A 23474-nucleotide genomic window follows, 5' to 3' on the forward strand; every position below is an offset into this window, starting at 1 on the left:
AAGGGCTACCTAAGTATGGTTCGCAATCAGAGACAACGATAGACAGCTGTCCCTGATTGAGAACCCTACGTGGCCAAAACATAGAACTACAAACAATAGAACATAGAAACCTAATTAAAGGTTGTGGGTATACAGTATATCACATCAGAAACCTAGTTAAAGGTTGTGGGTATACAGTATATCACATCAGAAACCTAGTTAAAGGTTGTGGGTATACAGTATATCACATCAGAAACCCACCCCAAATCACACCCTGACCAAACCAAATAGAGACATAAATAAGGATCTCTAAGGTCAGGGCGTGACAGGTATCAAACACATGGTTTCCATATGCTTGATACCAATCCATTCACTCCATTCCAGCCATTATTAGCAGTCTTCCCTTCACCAGCTTCCTGTGTTGTTGCACATCATTACAAGAAAAACATACATACTGTAGACAGAAGTCAGAATGACAAATGGTTGGAAGTATTGGGGAGTTCCATTGCTTTGGACAAAGTTGGGGAAGGAGTTTGGAGTACTGGAGGACTGACATGGTTCGTCAGAGTAGCACAAACAGTCAAATCTGTCAGCAAACCAGTCAATCTCATATTGGGACATTTCACCCTTCACAGCCAGATTGCCTGTTTTATATCTCTTGATCTGGAAGGTATATGGGTTGAGGTGTAGGTAGTCGTCTCTGTCCCAGTGCTTTCTTATGCATCGGCCATTCGCCCGACACAAAGCCCCGCTGCACAGCCGCGATGCTGTGGAAACATTCAAGATGTATGGATTCATGATCTTCTCCAGGTGGCGTCTGGCAGTGAAGCAGGAGTCCTGTTAAAAGTTAGGGACAGAATTATAAAGTGCTTTTGTTGTGTTTACATTAAATGTTTGATTAAATGCATTTAGGTGCATGGATTGTTCTTAGAAGCATATGAAATAGATCTGTAAAGAAATAGGGAGCATACCTCTGAGTCAGTGACATTCATGTCCCCCCAGGAGATCACCCCAGCCGCTCCCAGGGCAGCTGCCTCCCCAATGGTGTTCACCAGGTCATACTGGAAAACACAGAGTTACAAAGTCATAAGGGAAAATCACTATGACATAATACACCCACACCAAGTCATTCAAAGAATAGACATTTTGCCAAGACAAAACACTAGCACTTCAAACACACTTCAAACAATAACATGATAGAAAATGACACTAAACAAAGTTGTCATGTTGGTAGAACAGAGGATTAAATAAAAAGATAGAGAGATCACTATGATTTTTTAGCAATACCCTTGAGACATTTAGGCCAGGGGTCGGCCAAAGGTTTTTAGCAACGTAAAAAAAACTATACGTCTTGTTTGTAGGATTTTAGTTTTACGTCCAAAAAGACTAAAATCACCAGTATTCCAGTAAAACATTTGTTTCATTTAGGAAATCTATTAAATTATTCCCACAAATATAAAAAGAGACATATGTGATCGTGTCTCAATATATTCAAGGTATGAAAGTATTGTTCTTTTGAAATACAATCTCTTTTTGGGCTTAGTTGTGTTCAATTATGCAGTGTACAAATTATTATAATTAAGTTCCATCCTCTACCACGGCTGAATCTAGTTGCAGACCCCTGGTTTAGGCTATGTCTGATTTTAGGCCAGTTAGTGTGCTGTCAGGTACATAAATAGTTTTCAGATCTCTTGACAGTGTTCACTGACCTCTGACATGTAGTCATCACCACTATCTTTGAAAACTGGGCGGATGTAGGCGTAGACAGGAATGGCGTAACTTTGGTTGGGGAGCATGGATACTCTCATAGCTTCTTGAATGCGGTGGCGGACAAACAGGCTGGCTTGGTAGGAATCTCTCAGGATCAGCTCCAGATAGATGGATGGATAGAGAGCAGTGGACTCCTTCCATAGCCACATCAACTCATCGTTCCTCTCTTGCTCAAGCTCAGGACAACTCCCAGAATAATCACTCATATCCTGGTTGTAGTCGTAGTTGTAACAGTCCGGGTACAGATAGTATCCCCAAAGCCTGTTGGGTCTTAGCCTCTTCCCAACCAAGAGAGATCGGAGAAAGTATCGCTTTGCTGCTCGCTCAAACACTATCTTGGCTCTGTCTTCGGCCTCGTCGTCGGATAAGGTTGGGGTCTTGGTTTTCACAGTCTCAATTGAGAGATCTCGATAGACGTCCTTGCTGCCCCAGTTCCGGACCCACTGTGGTCGCCACTCCTCAAAGTCAAGGATGGCGAGGCCCGGTTGGTCTTCGGGGATGTAGTATTCAATGTCATCTTCGGCCTGCTCACGGTGTTCCTGGAAATCAATCAGCTGTGGAAGGCCTTCATCATACATTTCCCCTGTGTCCTCGTCCACATAGGGGAAGAGGCCGAAACGGTCAGTGTAGAAAATGGAGATGCTTTGGTTGGTGGCAGACTTCAAAGTGCTGCTCACTAACTGGAAGTGGGAGAGGTTGAGAACTACGCCAAATCTGGTCTCGCAGAGTTCTGTGGGAGCGTTCCACATGAATAGGAAGGGGTAGTCAGGATCTACAGGTGGGTCTGTTTTAGGTAGTGCCCAGTTAGTGCCCAGCAGAGTCATGAGAAAAAAACATTCCATGAAGTGCAGTCCACGAACGGAGACCGTGTCAAGATTCATTTTCAACTCTTTGTCTTATTCCTTAAGACGGGAAAACAAAGCATAAATAATCTACGTTTTTGTGAGTAATGTTTTGGAGCAGAATCAAAAGAAAGCACATCCAACCCAGATTTAAGTAGGTAAATGTGTTCTGCACGACCTTTCTTTTCAAAGCAGATTTCCTTTCAAAGAAGAAGTATTTGTTTTTGTTTGATGTAATTTTGGCAAATACAAACATAACTGTGACATCACTGGTCAGCATTCTATCCTGCACCATCTACTCAAAAAAAGCTTTTACATTTAAAGTGTTCAATTCAATAAAAATAATTACATTTTTCTGCGAGGGAACATCTTGTGTGGAGTGGAAAATACAACCAAACACTGCACAAATTGTAAAAATAGAAGTGACAGTCAAAATGGAGCCAATAGAGAATGACATCAGCACAAAACTAAGCACATTGTATTCAATCTTTTTTTTTTTTTTTTTTCACCTTTATTTAACCTGGTAGGCAAGTTGAGAACAAGTTCTCATTTATAACTGCTACCTGGCCAAGAAAAAGCAAAGCAGTTCGACACATACAACAACACAGAGTTACACATGGAGTAAAACAAACATACAGTCAATAATACAGTAGAAAAATAAGTCTATATACAATGTGAGCAAATGAGGTGAATCATATCTGTGATTTCTCAACTGCTGAAAATTACCACCCTACTATTTCACAATGTATTGCAACTGGAAGAGTGGGAATTGGAGTTGATGATCATTGACTAGCAATGCCTGACGTGTGAATTAGAGCTCTGTGATATGGACAAAAATCCGTAATACAATAAATTGCCTGAATATTGTGAGTATGATAATTAGAACTATACATTTATAACATTAATGTGCATCACACACATATATATATATATATATATATATATATATATATATATATATATATATTTTACAAATAGTTTGATGGTTGAAGTCATCAATTGTAAAATGAACAATCACCCATATAAGCAAACGTATTTCGCATTTCTGTAGTAAATGTTAATTTTTTTAATGAAGGATATCTGCAAAATGTCTGCGATAAGTGAATGGTATGGTCAGAGTTTATTGACCCAGTTCTACACTCTTAGAAAAAAGGGTTCCAAAAGGGCTCTGAAGCTGTCAACATAGGATAAAACTTTTTTGTTCCAGGAAGAACCCTTATTGGTTCAAGGTAGAACTATTTTGGGTTCCATGTAGAACCCTTTCCACAAAGGGTTCTACATGGAACCCAAAATAGTTCTACCTGGAACCAAAAGGGGTTCTTCAAAGGGTTCTCCTATGAGGACAGCCGAAGACCCCTTTTTGGTTCTACATAGCACCTTTTTTTCTAAGAGTGTACATGTATCTCTCACTTGAACTAATTTGGATGGTGGTTGTACTGGAATAAAGTCACATCCAGTTAAGCTGTCTTGTGTCCAAGTCTTTTCTTTAATAAAGCTGATGTTCCACTCTCTGAAAGCTACAAACGGCGCGTTGCATTACCACCATCTCAATTAATTTACATGGCAGACAGGAACTTAGACACACGTCAGGCATCACTAATCAATGATCATCAACTCCAATTCCCACTCTCATTCCTCACATTATGCAACCTTGTAATGTACTCAAGGTTTAAAAAGGCTTCTAAAGTTTGTCATTTCCACTTTGAAAAATGAATCAAACCCTACTAAAATGTCCATTAATTATAATCCACATAATAATTCACATTTCCTTTTGCTGCAGGATTATTTTCCTGCTGTTGCGAACTGGCTCAAATTAAGATCCTATATCTGTACCACTTCAAACTTACTTCAAACAATAACATGAGAGAAAATGAGACTTAACAAAGTTGTCGAGCTGGTAGAACAAAGGAATAAAGGTTACAACATGAATGTGCACACACCTGTTCCAGGGATTCGCACACAAATCCCTTGCAATCCAGCACACTCTGTATTTCCCCTTCTCCTGCTCAAAATGTTTGATCCCTTACTACAAACCTCACCACAGGTCTCATCTGGGAAATTTAAATAGTGTGTCTCTAAATACGTTTTGCAATAGCTTTGAGCGTAGCTTGGTGTTACAAAGCAAACGTATGCGTTTGAAGACAGACGTTGATTTATATGCTAGATCTTGTGACTCCCTCAGGTGGTTATATTTATTGGGATTCGTTGATATGAACAGGTTTAAAATGAACTTGTCTGTGCCTGGAGGGGGGTATGAGGAAACACGTTTATCACAACAATGTGTGGACACCACCAAATATCCTTGCTATGTGTCATGATTTGATTTGTCCCTAGTATCTTTCCCTCTATATGCTTGGTCAGTTTACATTGGAAATGTACTGCTGAGTAATTGTACATACGTAGCTAGTAATTTCATCATATCTATGACCGAATCTGTTAATTCTTTGGAGTCTAAGACGTTTGGGGGGGGGGGTTGTTAAATTGAAATCTGGATTTGTTTTTAGATGGTCATACTATGGATCATTTAGCTATTTGATTTGGAATTGTAGGACCTTTTTTTTATACCTTTTAGGTATAATATATATATATATATATATATATATATATATATATATATATATATATATATATATAAAATATGTATATATGTATATGCCCATAGAATCACATTGAATAACACATTCATAAATGGCAAAAAGGACTGTCCAAAAATAAATAATAAGAAACAAGGTTTTGAAGTGTTTGTCTTAATTCTAGGAGACGTACAAAAAAACTCAGGAAATATATCTATATTTTTTACACATATTTAACCCCTTATTGGGTAGGCACAAAACTAACTTTTTTTTACCTGTACCTGTTACCTTCAGACGAGTCCCGTGACACTTGTGGGAGTCGTAGAGCAAAACGGAAAACATCATCATGTTCAGGAGAATCCCATTAGTTTGAAGCCCGAAGTGTTTGGACGCTACCAAACAGAAGTTTGCACATCGACGGTACTTACTTCGTATGAGTCTCTTGACACTTGTGGGGGTCATAGAGCAAAATGGAGAACATCATTCGTGAGTCTCCCCCTTTCAAAAGACTGGTCATAATAGCTCTAGTCCTTCGGACACAACAGACGTTTTTGTGAGAAGACTAATTTTCGGGATGTCTCATGGTCTGACAAACACCGCTCTAGCTTTGCCACCTTTCACCACAGTTGTGGAAGTGCGACAGGCAGATGTGGTGGATTGAGAAGCATCCAATGCAAAAAAACATCTCTATCTTAAACTTTGATTGGGATTTTTGTTATGAACCGGTGCATCAATCTACTCTAAGGGGTTAAAACAAACTATTTCATTAACTTAATTATCACAGTAGCATTACTCAAAGCCCCTCAAAGGTTATGGGGTTAAAGGTTACTATCACGACCCAAATGCAGACTGTGTTGAAGTAACAATATTTATTACAGCAACAGGGGCAGGCAAATAACAGGGGCAAGCAAACAACGGGCAGGGGTCGATTATCCAGAGTAGTGGCAAAGGCGCAGGACGGCAGGCAGGCTCAGGCTCAGGGGCAGGCAGAGTGGTCAGGCAGGCAGGCTCAGGCTCAGGGGCAGGCAGAGTGGTCAGGCAGGCAGGCTCAGAGTCAGAACAGGCAAAGGTCAAAACCAGGAGAGCGAGAAAAAGAGACTGGGGAAAAACAGGAGCTGAGACAAAATGCTGGTTGACTTGACAAACAGGACATACTGGCAACAGACAGAAAACACAGGTATAAGTACCAAGGCGTGACAGTTAGCAGGCCTCTCCAACCCTGTTCCTAGAGAGCTACCGTCCTGTAGGTTTTCACTCCAACCCTAATCTAGCACACTTGAATCTAATAATAAACTGGATAGTTACAACTGTGGTTGGAGCGAAAACCTACTGGAGGGTAGCTCTCTCAGAACAGGGTTTGAGAGCCCTGGTCAAAAGGATACCAAATAATGGGCATATAATTCTAGTCAGAGTCGCAAAGAAAAAGCCATATCTCAGACTGGCCAATAAAAATAAAAGGTTAAGATGGGCAAAATAACACAAACACTGGACAGAGGAACTCTGCCTAGAAGGCCAGCATCCTGGAGTCGCCTCTTCACTGTTGACGTTGAGACTGGTGTTTTACGGGTACTATTTAACGAAGCTACCAGTTGAGGACTTGTGAGACGTCTGTTTCTCAAGCTAGACACTATAATGTACTTGTCCTCTTACTCAGTTGTGCACCGCGGCCTCCCATTCCTCTTTCTATTCTGGTTAGAGCCAGTTTGCGCTGTTCTGTGAAGGGAGTAGTAGACAGCGCTGTACGAGATCTTCAGTTTCTTGGCAATTTCTCGCATGGAGTAGCCCTTATTTCTCAGAACAAAAATAGACTGACGAGTTTCAGAAGAAAATTATTTGTTTCTGGCTATTTTGTGCCTGTAATCAAACCCCAAAATGCTGATGCTCCAGATACTCACCCACTCTAAAGAAGGCCAGTTGTATTGCTTCTTTAATCAGAACAACATTTTTCAGTTGTGCTAACATAATTGCAAAAGGGTTTTCTCATGATCAATTAGCCTTTTAAAATGACTAACTTGGATTAGCTAACACAACGTGCCATTGGAACACAGGAGTGATGGTTGCTGATAATGGGCCTCTGTACACCTATGTAGATATTCCATTAAAAATCAGCTGTTTCCAGCCACAATAGTCATTTACAACATTAACAATGTCTACACTGTATTTCTGATCAATTTGATGTTATTTTAATGGACAAAACAATTTGCTTTTCTTTCAAAAACAAGGACATTTCTAATTAACCCCAAACTTTTGAACGGTAGTGTCTATCAACCAATACAGCTGGTCCTGTACATTTCTGTGAAACTGCTGCTTTTACTGATATCTGGTCTCCTATCTCGTTTCTGCACTCTGGAAAACACAGATGCCCTTCAAGGCACCTGACCTCTGGAGTGTGCCGAGGATATCAGTGTGTGTCTGCAGTTATCAGCCTAACACATTGCGTGTAAGAGAAGGAATGTGTTCAAATACACATGCAATAGAATCCAAACTTTCAGGGCCTGTTAAAGGGCTACTAGGGGCCGATTAAAAACCATGCTCAATGAATCTTCATTGATACGTTGTCAATCGGAAAATAGTCATCCATGTTTATTTCTTGATATCAGCCTCCATACAATGCCATTTAATTAAGTTTCTTAGCTTTGAAGCAGAATGTAGAAACAAATTGATGTTTCCAAAATGATCGATTTTTTTTTATTTTTTTGCAGTTCATCTACATTCAAGCAACACGTGTCATATGTTGCATATAATCCTTGTGTATTTGGTTTACAATCTTGGAATGTTAAGTGCAGTCTAGGCAAAAGCACAACAGGGCTACTATAGCTGAGATGGCTGAGATGATGAAATCATCCACATTGAGATGGATTTGTCTACAGTGAAACCACAGTCAGTAGACATAATGAAATATATTGTATGAACTACTTATATGAGCCACTTGTTCATACACATAAAACATGAACAAAAAGTGAGTAAAGCAATCCAAAAAGAAATGTTGGCGGCTATCAAAATGCTGACATGCCTTATATTGATGCCAAGTCAATTATGACTCTAGCCCTTGGTGCTTCACAGAAAGAACATCTGGAGAACATTTGTACAGTGCCATCGTGCATGGATGGAACAACATGGATACAAGATTTGAAACATTTCTGTTCTTTACATTAAAATAACATATAGTCCATATACATAATGGTTTTACAGTCTAGTTTAGCATAACAGTTGTACATCAAAATGATTTTACAGTTTCACACATTTCAAGAGTAACCTGGGTAGAAAACACTCACTTTGGTGTTGCAAGACAATACCTTGTGACTCTCCTACAGTAAACTACTAACTAAGGAGGACAGGCAAAAGGTGTTGACATTACATACCTTGTCTCTTCCATTGCTGCTCAGTGTTAACCCCTGCCTACCTGAGCTTTAATGTCAGAGTGATACGTAAAGGCTTTGGCTTCTTTTGAGCATACACCTGTGAATCGATGAGATGTCCAGTTTAAATACAACTTGAACACCAATGTTTGCAAAAAGGTGTGGGAAGGAAACAGCTGGCACCCTCCATAGCGCCTCTGTCACACAATGCTCCTATACGTTGCCTACTAAACAGTGCTGCCTGTGGAAGGCCATGGGAAGGCCCGAACGTGATGTGCTTCGGAAACTTTTCCATGGAGATATACCAATTTGTTAAAGGCTTTTTCAAATTGCGCTGTGCCAAGGAACTTTTTAAAACTTTATTGTTCCTCCAGTAGTCAAATTAGATAATCCGTTCAAATTAATTAGCATTCAATGATAGCGTACGATTATAAAAAAAAAAAAACTTTGAGTTGTGGAAATACCAAGCTTATTGCTAGATGAAACTGCACAGTATTAGGGGAGACTGGAGCAAAAAACAGCCCACAGTTTATATTGATCCTAATATTTAGTAAGGCTTAATGAAACCATAATGTAGGTTTGATGACAGGATAAGCATTTAGGGTGGCAGGTAGCCTAGCAGTTAGAGCATTGGGCCAGTAACTGAAAGGTTGTTAGTTTCAATCCCTGAGCTGACAAGGTGGTACCCTTCAAGTAAAGTGTTACCCATTATAGTGAAGGACCCCAGTTGAAAAATGACACAGCATTGCATGAAAGCAGTGTCCCATGGAAGTGACTTCAAGCTCTGTCTCCCCTACCGCAAATAACACACGGCACTTAAAGTGCTATCATCATACAACAGTCCCCACTAAGGATATAAGTTCAATAGGAGGAGCAACACCACCAAGCCAAGAGTGTTCCCAGTTCGTGAAGCCGCACTTTCCCTCTGCTCCTCCTCCCCCTCTCCCCCCTCCTCTTCCTCCTCTTCTTCCACCACCTTGTTCAGGCTGTCACACTTCTCCCCGGTGTGTCCCTCATAGCAGTGACAGCGGAACCTCTCGGACAGTAGTTGGAGCTCGTGCTGCGAGTGCCAGCCAGTGACCACAAAGTCCCCGTCCCCTGAGGGCTGGATGTGGTAGCTGTCTCCGCTCAGGTGGAGGTAGTACGGGGCGTGGAGGTTCCTGCGGACACAGCGGCCGTTGCTCTGGCACAGGAAGTCACTGCAGACCTCTGCAGCCCGTGTCACATTGGTGATGTACTGACCCAGGCGCTGGTTCAGGAAGGACTTCACCTTTGTGCAGTTGTGCTGGAGACAAGAGAGAGAGAGAGAGAGAGAGAGAGAGAGAGAGAGAGATAGAGAGAGAGAGAGAGAGATAAAACGAAGAGACAGTCAAACAAATAAGGACATTGTGCAATCCACGATAATCCCTTATTTACTTTAGCGCGTTGCCCCATACTGTCATAACTATTCTCTGTTGGTTTTCAGCTATTTTCAACCAACTATTGTCCTCCTTATAGCATTGGTACGTCTTACACCCAGATTTATAAAATGCTTGAAGCTTCAACTCAAGCTTCAAGAGAACCCAGTAAGCAAAATTAAGTTGAAAATACATATTTTAGACTTCATTTCCAGATGTTGACGGTGTATTTTATCTGCTGAATGAAAGGTGAAAATACTTCTTTTCCGGATGCTGAAAATACTTGTTTTCTGGACGTTGCATTTGAGGTGCTGAATGAAAGGAGAAAATACAAAGACGTCAAAAATATGTATTTTCCAGACATTGAAAAGAGATAATTTACAGATATTGAAATGAGTATTTTTTGGTCATTGATTCTGTGGCCAAATTTCAACTGCACATACAATATCAATGGCAATCTGTTGATGAGCAAGGCACAAAACACAAATTGCTCCTGTAATCCGCTCTGTATAAGAGTGTCTGCTAAAATGTAATGTAAATATAAACTGTGCAGTACTGTGATGTTCAAACTTGTGAAATATAGCCTAGACGTCTATGATTCGGTTGGACAGACCACATTTGTACTTGTTTGGGGGTGGAGCTCATTAGAATAATACCCAGCATGCGTTTGCAAGTGTTTGTTTTTACATTTACAATAACGTAATACATTTAATGTTGCAATCTTCATTTTGCTTATCTTTCCTATTTTAAGAGGCATTATATCACAATAATAATTTATTAGGGTTAGTATATAGACTGTATTTAGACTTTCTTTTTTCTACTGTGTCATTGACTTGTTTATTGTGTTATTGGCTTGTTTATTGTTTATTCCATATGTAACTCTGTGTTGTTGTCTGTGTTCCACAAGATATAGTCCTGACACACATCTAGGGTTGCTAGATGTGCGATCCAGTCGTTCGTTCTTTTTGTTCTGTATCTATAGACACGATCCAGTCGTTCATTCTTTTTGTTCTGTATCTATAGACACGATCCAGTCGTTCGTTCTTTTTGTTCTGTATCTATAGACACGATCCAGTCGTTCGTTCTTTTTGTTCTGTATCTATAGACACGATCCAGTCGTTCGTTCTTTTTGTTCTGTATCTATAGACACGATCCAGTCGTTCGTTCTTTTTGTTCTGTATCTATAGACACGATCCAGTCGTTCGTTCTTTTTGTTCTGTATCTATAGACACGATCCAGTCGTTCATTCTTTTTGTTCTGTATCTATAGACACGATCCAGTCGTTCATTCTTTTTGTTCTGTATCTATAGACACGATCCAGTCGTTCATTCTTTTTGTTCTGTATCTATAGACACGATCCAGTCGTTCGTTCTTTTTGTTCTGTATCTATAGACACGATCCAGTCGTTCATTCTTTTTGTTCTGTATCTATAGACACGATCCAGTCGTTCATTCTAAATGTTCCATTGCCATACTGACTGGCAACGTTCTTTTCCCTTCCCTGCTAGCCAGCCAACTACGGTTAATTTACAGTCATGTCAAACAGTGCAGCCAGAATAACAGAAAAGTAGCTGCATTTACATTTGTTTACACTGTTTTCTAGTGAAGATGGAACAGAGGAAATAGGCATTTCAACATCATAGATTCAGCCAGTGGTAACTTTTGAAATAGACACTGGCTGGAATGCGGTTTTAACCAATCAGCATTCTGGATTAGACCCACCCTTGTATAATTCATTACAGTACAGTATAGTTTAATTCCGTAGAGTACAGTGGGGTGCAAAACAGTACACTATACTTTACTTTTCTATACTTTACTGTTCCTTAATGTGCTCTACTGTACTGTAATGTATTGTACTCTACTTTTCATCAATGTCCTGTGCTGTACGGTGCGGTCCAAACCGGACCGGATTAAATCTGAACCAATTATAGACGTCTATGTTTGGGCCAATTCCAGGGTGATCTGGACCGGACCAAATCTGAACCAATTATAAACGTCTGTTTGGGCCAAATATAGGCATGTCCGGAACAGACATCTGTGGACGGAGAAATCAAGGCTGGTCCAGACCGGACCAAATCTGAACCAATTATAAACGTCTGTTTGGGCCAAATATAGGCACGTCCGGAACAGACATCTGTGGACGGAGAAATCAAGGCTGGTCCAGACCGGACCAAATCTGAACCAATTATAAACGTCTGTTTGGGCCAAATATAGGCACGTCCGGAACAGACATCTGTGGACGGAGAAATCAAGGCTGGTCCAGACCGGACCAAATCTGAACCAATTATAAACGTCTGTTTGGGCCAAATATAGGCACGTCCGGAACAGACATCTGTGGACGGAGAAATCAAGGCTGGTCCAGACCGGACCAAATCTGAACCAATTATAAACGTCTGTTTGGGCCAAATATAGGCACGTCCGGAACAGACATCTGTGGACGGAGAAATCAAGGCTGGTCCAGACCGGACCAAATCTGAACCAATTATAAACGTCTGTTTGGGCCAAATATAGGCACGTCCGGAACAGACATCTGTGGACGGAGAAATCAAGGCTGGTCCAGACCGGACCAAATCTGAACCATAGATGTCTATGTTTGGCTAAAATAAAGTTCAGACCAAAAATCTGCATCCTTGTACGCTGAAAACAAGGCCAGTCCAGACTGCACCAAAAAAAGATATCCAAAAGACATCGCCATTGGTAAATGCTTAGTGGGAAGAATGTTTGGAATACATTTAGGAATAAATTACATTTCTTCTCAAAGCCTCATTTTGAATGACAGATGTACACAGGCCTTGGAGGTGTTGACAGCAAAATTAAGTCCAAACAGAATGAAATAGCAAGCACATTATTTTCATAGCTTTAATTCATGATTTGTCTTTGTCAGAGCTGTTCATTGTCCTGACGCCAGCCCTTTTGGCTCTTCTCTATTCTAGCTTGTCTAACACTTGGATGGTCTAACTATAATGCAAATTATATAAGATAACAGTAAAGATGGAGAATCAGACTCACTCTGGATGAGGTTAGGTTGAGGTCTCCCCAGATCACAAAACCAGCCGCACCAAGAGCAGCACTCTCCCCAATGGTGTGGATCAAGTCTTTCTGCAATACACATACAGACAGACACACAGACAGGATAATTCCACCACATTTTCAACTTTTTTAAGCAGCCACAAGATGGTGCTAATGTCTCCTCAGGAAAAGCAGAATTGCCTGCACACAACTGATGATGCAGTACTCTAAATAGGGTTGACTGCTGAGGGGGAAACAAATTAGTGTAGGTTAAAGAATGCCAAAAAGAAATAATTCCCAGTCAAACAAATTATGTCTAAACTGATCCTGTCTGTAAAGCATTACAAAGCTTTGTAGTATCAACTAATGATCAGTGAATTACCAGTCCCATTGGGATAATGTAGGATGAAAAGCATTTGATTTTAGAACTTTGGGTTACTAAGTGTGGTAGTCTTACCGTGGTGAGGAAGGCCATTGCCTCGTCTCTGTAGCCCAGGCGTGTGTACACGAATGTGGGCAGATCATAGCCGTGTGAGGTGAGCCCAGCTATCCTCAGAGATTCCAGCACCCTAAACTGGGAGAAATGGAGATTGCTGACACTGTCTGTTTGGCTCTTCCTGATAGCCACTGAGGGAAACAGTGCTGTGCTGCTGTTCCACAACCAGAGCAGTTCGTCATTGCGCAGGCTCTCCAGCAGAGGGCAGGAGCCTGTGTAGTTGTGCTCATACAGGTTGTAGTTGTGGCAGTCCGGATAGAGGTAGAAGCCCCAGAGTCCGTTGGGGCGAAGGAACGTCCCTAGCTGGACAGTCTTCTGCATGAACGCACGGGCACTCTTCTCAAAGCGTTTGCTCGCCAGCTCTTCGATTTGTGATGAAGTCACGTTAACATAGGCCTGTGTGATCAGCTCCCGGGACTTCCGCCGGTAAATGTCTTTCTTGTGCCAGTTGCGGTTCCACTGTGGGCGCCAGTACTCCCAGTCAATGACCGCCAGACCGGCAAAGTCCTCCGAGGGGATAAAATGGTTGATATCCCTGTAGGCCTTGAGGAGATGGTCATTCATGTTGCAGTTTTGGGGCAGGCCTCCATTGATAGGGATGCTGTGGTCCGTGTAGAAAGGGTAGAGGCCCAGCCGGTTGGCATAGAAAATGGTAACGTTCTGGCCAGTGTGGACGGCCCGCGGACTGCCACTAATGTGGAAGAGGTGCTCTAGGTTGGTGTGGACATTGTACTTGACAGTGCACAGGTCCAGCGGTGCGTTCCAGGCAGCGATGAAGGGCTTGCGGCCCACCAGGGGCAGTTTGGCAGGCTTCTGGCTGAAGGCGGCATGAAAGAATAGCAGGAGCCAGGAACAGGTGAGGGCGCAGGCCACAGGCACGGCGTGGTGAGGTTGGCCACTTCCGACGGGCACCATGAGCATCCTGGAGCTTGGGTCAATGGGAAGGGCTGTCAAACATCCTGAAGAGAGAAAAGGGAAGAGAGAGAGTGAGTAAGATAGTGAATGATACAGACAGAAGAAGGACAGAGAGTGAAATGGTGTGAGAGAGAGTGAACAATATAGAGGAATGATGGAGAGAGAAAGAGTGGATGAGGAAGAGAGAGAGAGAGAGAGAAAGAGAGGCAGGGTGAGTGAGAGAGAAGGAGAAAGGAAGAGAGAGGACATTAGGGATTATAGATGAGGGGTCATTTTATCATATAGTGTTTCATATAGTGTTTCACAACAATGCTTGTGAAAAAAATGACAATTTTAATTTACGATCTGTAGAAACTATGCGAATAGAAAGGTTCAGAACCTTTGTGAAACATCACAGCACAGTGGGAAAATATATGGCAGCTGGAAATCAAAACTGGATGGTCTTCAGAGACAGATGGGAGAGGACAAACAAAATATAACTAAAGTTAAATATACTGTGCATAAAATGAATATACAGTTGAAGTTGGATGTTTACATACACCTTAGCCACCTACATTTATACTCCGTTTTTCACAATTCCTGAGATGTAATCCTAGTAAACAAATCCCTGTCTTAGGTCAGTTAGGATCACCACTTGATTTAAAGAAAGTGAAATGTCAGAATAATAGTAGAGAGAATGACTTATTTCAGCTTTTATTTCTTTCATCACATTTCCAGTGAGTCAGCAGTTTACATACAGTCAATTAGTATTTGGTAGCATTGCCATCAAATTGTTTAACTTGGGTCAAATGTTTCGGGTAGCCTTCCACAAACTTCCCACAAGAAGTTCGGTGAATTTTGGCCCATTCCTCCTGACAGAGCTGGTGTAACTGAGTCAGGGTTGTAGGCCTCCTTGCAAGCACATGATTTTTCAATTCTGCCCTCAAATTGTCTATAGGATTGAGGTCAGGACTTTGTGATGGCCACTCCAATACCTTGACTTTGTTGTCCTTAAGACATTTTGCCACAACTTTGGAAGTATGCTTGGGGTCATTGTCCATTTGGAAGACACATTTGCGACCAAGCTTTAACTTCCTGACTGACGTCTTGAGATGTTGCTTCAATATATCCACATAATTTTCCAACCTCATGATGCCATCTATTTTGAGAAGTGCACTAGTCCCTTCAGCAGGAAAGCACCCCCACAACATGATGCTGCCACCCCCGTGCTTCACGGATGGGATGTTATTCTTTGGCTTGCAAGCCTCCCTCTTTTTCCTCCAAACATAACGAGGATCATTATGGCCAAACAATTATATTTTTGTTTCATCAGACCAGAGGACATTTCTCCAAAAAGTACGATCTTGTCCCCATGTGCAGTTGCAAACCGTAGTCTGGATTTTTTTTATGGCAGTTTTGAAGCAGTGACTTCTTCCTTGCTGAGCGGCCATTCAGGTTATGTTGATATAGGACTTGTTTTACTGTGGATATAGATACTTTTATACCTGTTTCCTCCAGCATCTTCACAAGGCCCTTTGTTGTTGTTCAGGGATTGATTTGCACTTTTCACACCAAAGTATGTTCATCTCTGGGAGACAGAACGCATCTCCTTCCTGAGCGGTGTGACGGCTGCGTAGTCCCATGGTGTTTATACTTGCGTACTATTGTTTGTACAGATGAACGTGGTACCTTCAGGCATTTGGAAATGTATCCCAAGGATGAACCAGACTTGTGGAGGTCTACAATTTTTTTCTGAGGTCTTGGCTGATTTCTTCTGATTTTCCCATGATGTCAAGTAAAGAGGCACTGAGTTTGAAGGTAGGCCTTGAAATTCAGTCACAGGTACACCTCCAATGGACTCAAATGATGTCAATTAGCATATCAGAAGCTTGTAAAGCCATGACGTAATTTTCTGGAATTTTCCAAGCTGTTTACAGGCACAGTCAACTTAGTGTATGTAAACTTCTGACCTACTGGAATTGTGATACAGTGAATTATAAGTGAAATAATCTGTCTGTGAACAATTGTTGGAAAAATGACTTGTGTCATGCACAAAGTAGATGTTCTAACCGACTTGCCAAAACTATAGTTTATTAACAAGAATTTTGTGGAGTGGTTGAAAAACACGTTTTAATGACTCCAACCTAAGTGTGTGTAAACTTCCGACTTCAACTGTAGTACGTATGAGCTGGAAGTAGAAGCCTAAGTATTGTTGTCCATTAGTTTACTTCAATTAGGGGAGGGATGGTAGATAAGGGGATAATAATATAGAGGGAAAATATATTTAAAATATATATATATTTAAAATAATATGTATGGGGGATTGGAAATGATGCAGACAATTACATTGATAGAAGTCACAATCTAACTGCAAGATTAAAGCTGATCTACCCCCCCCCCCCCCAAAAAAAAATAACGCTAACATTGACTAAGTGCAACCCGTTTTGAACGGCTAGGATTCAATGCCTTTTGCAGATGTTCTTGTGTACATATGGTATAATAACATAATAAAATGGCCTTTTCCAAGAGGAGGCAAACAACCACAGTTGTATATTGGAAGAAGCGTGTAAGTTTGGCCGACTGTCAAATTGAATGATTTATCTTCCTGCACGGAACCCGCAGACCTATCTGGTAGCAATTAAGATAAGATTTTGTTGATGACTGTGGTTTACATGGAAGCCTACTGACCAACATCAACAACTTCTAAAACTGAACTGTTTTTAAGTATCTGTTCTAGCCAATGACAACTCATCTACAATTTATCCCTGCATACCCCACTTAGAGTTTAAAGATGTTGGAACTTCGATTGGACCAAGAACTCTGACTGTAAACTCAAATGTGAACTTAAAGTGATTTGTAGGAGACACAGTGAGAAAATATTATTCCATTTCACTGTTCATTTAAAGGGATAGTTCGATTTTGGCAAAATCAGTCAGAACAGTCAGAACTTGTGGATACCATTATTATGTCTTTGTGCAGTATGAAGGAAGTTAGAGGTAGTTTTGCAAGCCAATGCTAACTAGCATTAGCGCATTGTCTGGAAGTCTATGGGTATGTGTTAGCATGCTTCATACTGGACACAGAGACATACAAATGGTATCCACAAGTTAATCTAACTCTGGGGAAGAAGATAAAGGGCCTAATTGTCAAAATCCCTACGTATCCCTTAAAGGTAACATGCAGATGTTTTTATCTCACTATCAAATAATTTTTGGATAGCAATTAAGTACCTTACTTTGACTCTTTACTTAGCAAAGAGCAATTTCCCAAGCAAGAATTTTGCTAGGACTCTCTGGGAGTGGTCTGAGAGGGGAGTAGAAAACTGAAAAGTAGCTGTTATTGGTAGAGGTTTGTAAACTCTCAGGCAGGCCAAAACTCCATCCCCCCAAAACAGGCAGAAATTTCAGGTGGTCTTTTCAAACAGCTCTTACACTAAAAGGGAATTAACATAATTTTCACAATTTTAGAGTATTATTCAAACATTATAGTGTGGAAATATATGTAAAACACATGAAAATGATTTTTGTTGACTGCCATGGGCCTTTAAAACAGTACATTTCAAAATATGTTTTAACAGCACCTGACATTGCCAGGAGTACTGGGAGAGAAGGATTAAGAAATGCTGAGCTAATCTACAGTACTGTTTTGTTTTGGTTTGAGGTGGATCCTTCCTTGTTGGATGGCTAAAACAACTGAGGGGCTAGGGTCACTCTGTGCTATCTCGTGTAATTCTCCTGTTTATCTGGTGTCCATTGTGATCGTAAGTATGCCCCCTCTTATTCTCCCATCACTCTCTCTCTCTCTCCACTCTCGGAGGACCTGAGCCCTAGGACCATTGCTCAGGACTACCTGGCCTGATGACTTCTGGCTGTCCCTGTCCCCAGTCCACCTGGTCATGCTGCTGATCCAGTTTCTGCTGTTCTGCCTCGACTATGGAACCCGGACCTGTTCACCGGACGCGCTAACTTATCCCGGACCAGCTGTTTCGACCCTCCCTCTCCCTCTCTCTCTGCCGCACCTGCTGTCTCAACCTCTTAATGCTCGACTATGAAAAGTCAACTGACATTTACACCTGAGGTACTGATCTGCAGCCTCTATAACCACTGTTATTTGACCCTGCTGGTCATCGATCTGGCCTTAATGGCCATGTACTCTTATAATCTCCACTGGGCACAGGCAGAAGAGGACTGGTCACCACTCAGAGCCTTGTTCCTCTCTAGGTTTCTTCCTAGGTTCCTGCCTTTATAGAGAGGTTTTCCTAGCCATGTGCTTCTACATTTGCATTGCTTGCTGTTTGGGGTTTTAGGCTGTGTTTCTGTAAAAGTGACATCTGCTGATGTAAAAAGGGATTTTATAAATACATTGAGAGAGAGAGAAAGAAAGAAAGAAAATGAAAGCAAATAGAAAGAGAGGGTAGAGGAAGAGAGAGTGTGGCGGAGAGAAAGACATACAGTGTAATGCAACACCTCAGGTTGTGCCAGAACCTTTACCCTGCGGTGAACCTACAGGAAGCAGCCCAAACATTGTCAACACAATCTGTCAGTCCTGCAGTGTGTCTGGCTCATCTCTCTGCTTGTGTGGGGGCATAACTCATCCCTCGTCACTATTATCCCAGAGCCAGAGAAGCGCTTTATCCATGAGCCAAAATCCCCTCCGGTATTCAGGTATCTAATTCTCCCCCCAAAGGCCTCTTATTCTCATCTCTATAGGAGGCATTCTTACTGTTCGGTTTTAATTATGTGAAGAGATGATTAAAAAAATAGGCAACCCTAAACAAAATGGCTGTTTTATAGGGGTTGTAATGTAATTTAATTCCGCTTGTCTCGCCAGCCTCGCTCCCACCGCTAAACTTTGAAATGTCTCTTTTATGTTCGTCATTAAGTGTGAACATTAACAAAGATGGCAAACATGAAAAGATGGGGTAGAAACCAGCGCTGTCTAAGGCACAGTGACTGACTTGTACTGTGCAGTATTGTAAGGCTGTGTTTAGACAGCCAGTCCAATTCTGATCTTTTTTTCAGTAATTGACCAATCACATAATATCTTTTATTTTTCAGATTCTGATCTGATTGGTCAAAAGAACAAATAGTGAAAAAATATATCCAAAATTTGGGCTGCTTGTCTAAACGCAGCCTACGGGTGAACATTCCAGGTCAGACACAGCCCCTTGACTGACACAAAAACATAACTTTAAAAAATACCTATTACTGGGTAATGAGTGTTTCTCAAGAGCGAAGGAAACCCAACATTATAGGCACAAATTGTCTCCAGCATTGTTCAGCTTGTTTGTGTCCAGTCCTATAGATAAGAGCTATTGGTCAGACACAGCCCGTTGACAGGCACAAAAACATCACTTTAAAAAAAAAACTCCTATTCACACTGCTGTTGTGCCATTAGTTTGAAAGCTGTTTAGTAAAAGCTATTTTGTTCCTTATATATTATGTGATTTGTGTGAGAGCAATGTCAGAATCTGACGAATCAGAGAGATCTCTCACCTGTAGATCCTGTACGGTGACCATCACATCAGCCAATCCTGGGGAGAGGGGGGTGGGGGCAGGGGGTGGGGCACAAGAATTGTGCCCCTCTTCATCTGTCCTACACTCTAGTATTCCTTGACTCTGTCTGACACACAATCCAAACACCACACTTATATAGTGTAAAGGAAGAGAGAGCAAGAGGGAGAGAGAGAGAAAGAAAGAGAGTTAAAGAGAGAGAGAGTTTCCTGTGAGGGAGGAGAAACCACCACTGAGCTCGAACTAGCACCACAACAGAGCGATTAGAGTAAGGAAGGAGAGGGGAGTGGAGGAGGAGGGAGGAGAGAACGATGGAGGGAGGGTATAGCCTTAAATATATTACATTAAAATTGATCTGAATGTGTAAGTCTGATCATCTCTGGCACGTTTTATACTCGTGTGTGTGTGTGCGTGTGTGTGGCCACATGTGCGCGTGTGCATGTGTGCGTCTCCCGTCTCCTGGCTCTCATGTGACCAAGTGTGCGTTAATGTAGCAGAACTTTCCAGCCTTTATACCATCTAGTCTACGGCAATGTGCTTTGCAAGTTATACATGATACTTTTAGTGTGTCATTGATTTGATTCAATGCTATTGCATACCCACACACTCATTTAACTTGGCTTTAACATGAGAGTCCAATGGCTAACCAGACTCATTTACTATGAGAAAAAGGGAGACCCCGCCCAAAACATTCAAATGTGCTGTATGTCAATGTACACATTAATTATTTGGCCTGGGTGTCTGTTCAAAATATGCTGATGAGTTATTTTAACAGACCTCATTTGGCCTGACAGCATGACTCAATAACAATAGACCATTTTACTAATCAAAATGCTTATATCTGAAGCGAATAAAGTTATTGACCTTGTAAAACAAAACCTCATTGAAGTAAGATATATTTAATCATTGCTTGTAGATATTATTCATCCCCCTACGTCATACTACTTAATCTTCAGTTTCCATTCCGTTTTTTTGTTTTGTTTTTTTTGTTCTTTTTGTTGTTTTTGTTGTTGTTGTTTTTTAAAAATGTTGTGGTATCCAATTGTTGTCTCATTGCTACAACTCCCATACGGGCTCGGGAGAGACAAAGGTTGAAAGTCATGCGTCCTCCGATACACAACCCAACCAAGCCGCATTGCTTCTTAACACAGCACGCATCCAACCCGGAAACACCAATGTGTCAGAGGAAACACCGTGCACCCTTGGTTAGCATGCACTGCGCCCGGCCCGCCACAGGAGTCGCTGGAGGGGCACAATACCGGCCAACCCCTCCCTAACCCGGACGACACTAGGCCAATTGTGCATCGCCCCACGGACCTCCGGGTCGCGGCCGGTTACAACAGAGCCTGGGCGCGAACCCAGAGTCTCTGGAGGCACAGCTGGCGCTGCAGTACAGCACCCTTAAACACTGCGCCACGGCCTCCATTACATTTTGAATGTTTACAGGGATATCATATTTTGAATATTTCCAGGAAACAAATGTTCCGCTATGTTCACAGACAAAGAAAATGATTGTAAGTTGTGATCCTTTGTAAGTTAAGGCAACCAATGAGAGGCTATGACATAATGTTGACTTCCAATAAGGATATATAACAGGTTGTAGCTGCCAGAGCATTCAGACAGCCAATGGAAGATAGCATTAGCTGTGACTAGCTCGTTGGCTGTAAATAGATGGTTGCAGTAATGAGTGTTTCTCAAGAGCGAAGGAAACCCAACATTATAGGCACAGCATTGTTCAGCTTGTTTCTGTCCAGTCCTGTAGTTAAGAGCTATTATATGCAAAACTCCTAGAAAAAGAATGAATAGAACGGGCTTGGAACTTATCTAACCCTGGCAATTTGAATGGTAAACTCATGGGTACACTCGCAATGGCTTCCTGATATTGTTATGCAATTGTGATACAACACAGAGTTACGCATAAACAAACGTACAGTCAATAACACAATAGAAAAATATATGTACAGTGTGTGCAAATGTAGAAGAGTAGGGAGGTAAGGCAAGAAATGGCCATAGAGGTGAAATAATTACAATGTAGTATCAACACTGGAGTGATAGATGTGCAGATGATGATGTGCAAGTAGAGATACTGGGGTACAAAAGACCAAGAGAATAAATAACAATATGGGGATGAGGTAGTTGGGTGTGCTATTTACAGATTGGCTGTGTACAGGTGCAGTGATCTGCTCTGACAGTTGATGCTTAAAGCTAGAGACAGCTAGAGACAGGGATATAAGACTCCAGCTTCAGTGATTTTTGCTATGTGTTCCAGTCATTGTCAGCACAGAACTGTAAGGAAAGGCGGCCAAAAGAAGTGTTGGCTTTGGTGCGGGCTACGGGTGGGTGTTGCTATGGTTACCAGTGAGATGAGGTAAGGCAGGGCTTTACCTAGCATAGACTTATGGAAAGCTTTTGGAAAGCATGGCCAGCCGTAGAAAAATGCTTATTATTATTGAAGTTATCGATTATCGTAGATTTATCGGTGGTGACAATGTTTCCTATCCTGAGCAGCTGGGAGGAGGTGCTTTTATTCTTATTATTGATCCTCTGCCATATTCAACAGTCTCCAAGCCTCTGCCATATTCAACAGTCTCCAAGCCTCTGTCATATTCAACAGTCTCCAAGCCTCTGCCATATTCAACAGTCTCCATGCCTCTGTCATATTCAACAGTCTCCATGCCTCTGCCATATTCAACAGTCTCCATGCCTCTGCCATATTCAACATTCTCCAAGCCTCTGCCATATTCAACAGTCTCCAAGCCTCTGCCATATTCAACAGTCTCCATGCCTCTGCCATATTCAACAGTCTCCAAGCCTCTGCCATATTCAACAGTCTCCATGCCTCTGCCATATTCAACAGTCTCCAAGCCTCTGCCATATTCAACAGTCTCCATGCCTCTGCCATATTCAACAGTCTCCAAGCCTCTGTCATATTCAACATGCTCCATGCCTCTGCCATATTCAACAGTCTCCAAGCCTCTGCCATATTCAACATTCTCCATGCCTCTGCCATATTCAACAGTCTCCAAGCCTCTGCCATATTCAACAGTCTCCATGCCTCTGCCATATTCAACAGTCTCCAAGCCTCTGCCATATTCAACAGTCTCCATGCCTCTGCCATATTCAACAGTCTCCAAGCCTCTGCCATATTCAACAGTCTCCATGCCTCTGCCATATTCAACAGTCTCCAAGCCTCTGCCATATTCAACAGTCTCCAAGCCTCTGTCATATTCAACAGTCTCCATGCCTCTACCATATTCAACAGTCTCCAAGCCTCTGCCATATTCAACAGTCTCCATGCCTCTGCCATATTCAACAGTCTCCATGCCTCTGCCATATTCAACAGTCTCCAAGCCTCTGTCATATTCAACAGTCTCCATGCCTCTGCCATATTCAACAGTCTCCAAGCCTCTGCCATATTCAACAGTCTCCATGCCTCTGCCATATTCAACAGTCTCCAAGCCTCTGCCATATTCAACAGTCTCCAAGCCTCTGTCATATTCAACAGTCTCCATGCCTCTACCATATTCAACAGTCTCCAAGCCTCTGCCATATTCAACAGTCTCCATGCCTCTGCCATATTCAACAGTCTCCATGCCTCTGCCATATTCAACAGTCTCCAAGCCTCTGCCATATTCAACAGTCT

At 41.8% G+C, this 23474-nt stretch overlaps 2 protein-coding genes across 2 annotated transcripts; both read right to left on the reverse strand.

The window, feature by feature from the left end:
- Window positions 1-240: 240 nt before the first annotated feature.
- Window positions 241-2573, reverse strand: LOC139407572 (hyaluronidase-5-like). The gene is made up of 3 exons (XM_071151398.1): window positions 1689-2573; window positions 951-1040; window positions 241-816 (listed from the first exon to the last, which is right to left on the reverse strand). The coding sequence occupies exons 1-3, from the start codon at window positions 2571-2573 to the stop codon at window positions 385-387; spliced, it is 1407 nt and encodes a 468-aa protein (XP_071007499.1). The 3' UTR covers window positions 241-384.
- A 5149-nt stretch (window positions 2574-7722) lies between these two features.
- LOC139407573 (hyaluronidase-4-like) lies at window positions 7723-19942 on the reverse strand. Its single transcript, XM_071151399.1, has 4 exons — window positions 19814-19942; window positions 13386-14383; window positions 12929-13018; window positions 7723-9808 (listed from the first exon to the last, which is right to left on the reverse strand). Exons 2-4 carry the CDS (start codon window positions 14343-14345, stop codon window positions 9371-9373), a joined length of 1488 nt encoding a protein of 495 aa, XP_071007500.1. The 5' UTR covers window positions 14346-14383; window positions 19814-19942; the 3' UTR covers window positions 7723-9370.
- Window positions 19943-23474: the final 3532 nt, after the last annotated feature.

Source organism: Oncorhynchus clarkii, chromosome 4 (genome assembly GCF_045791955.1).
Source record: "Oncorhynchus clarkii lewisi isolate Uvic-CL-2024 chromosome 4, UVic_Ocla_1.0, whole genome shotgun sequence".
NCBI classification, from domain to species: Eukaryota; Metazoa; Chordata; class Actinopteri; order Salmoniformes; family Salmonidae; genus Oncorhynchus; species Oncorhynchus clarkii.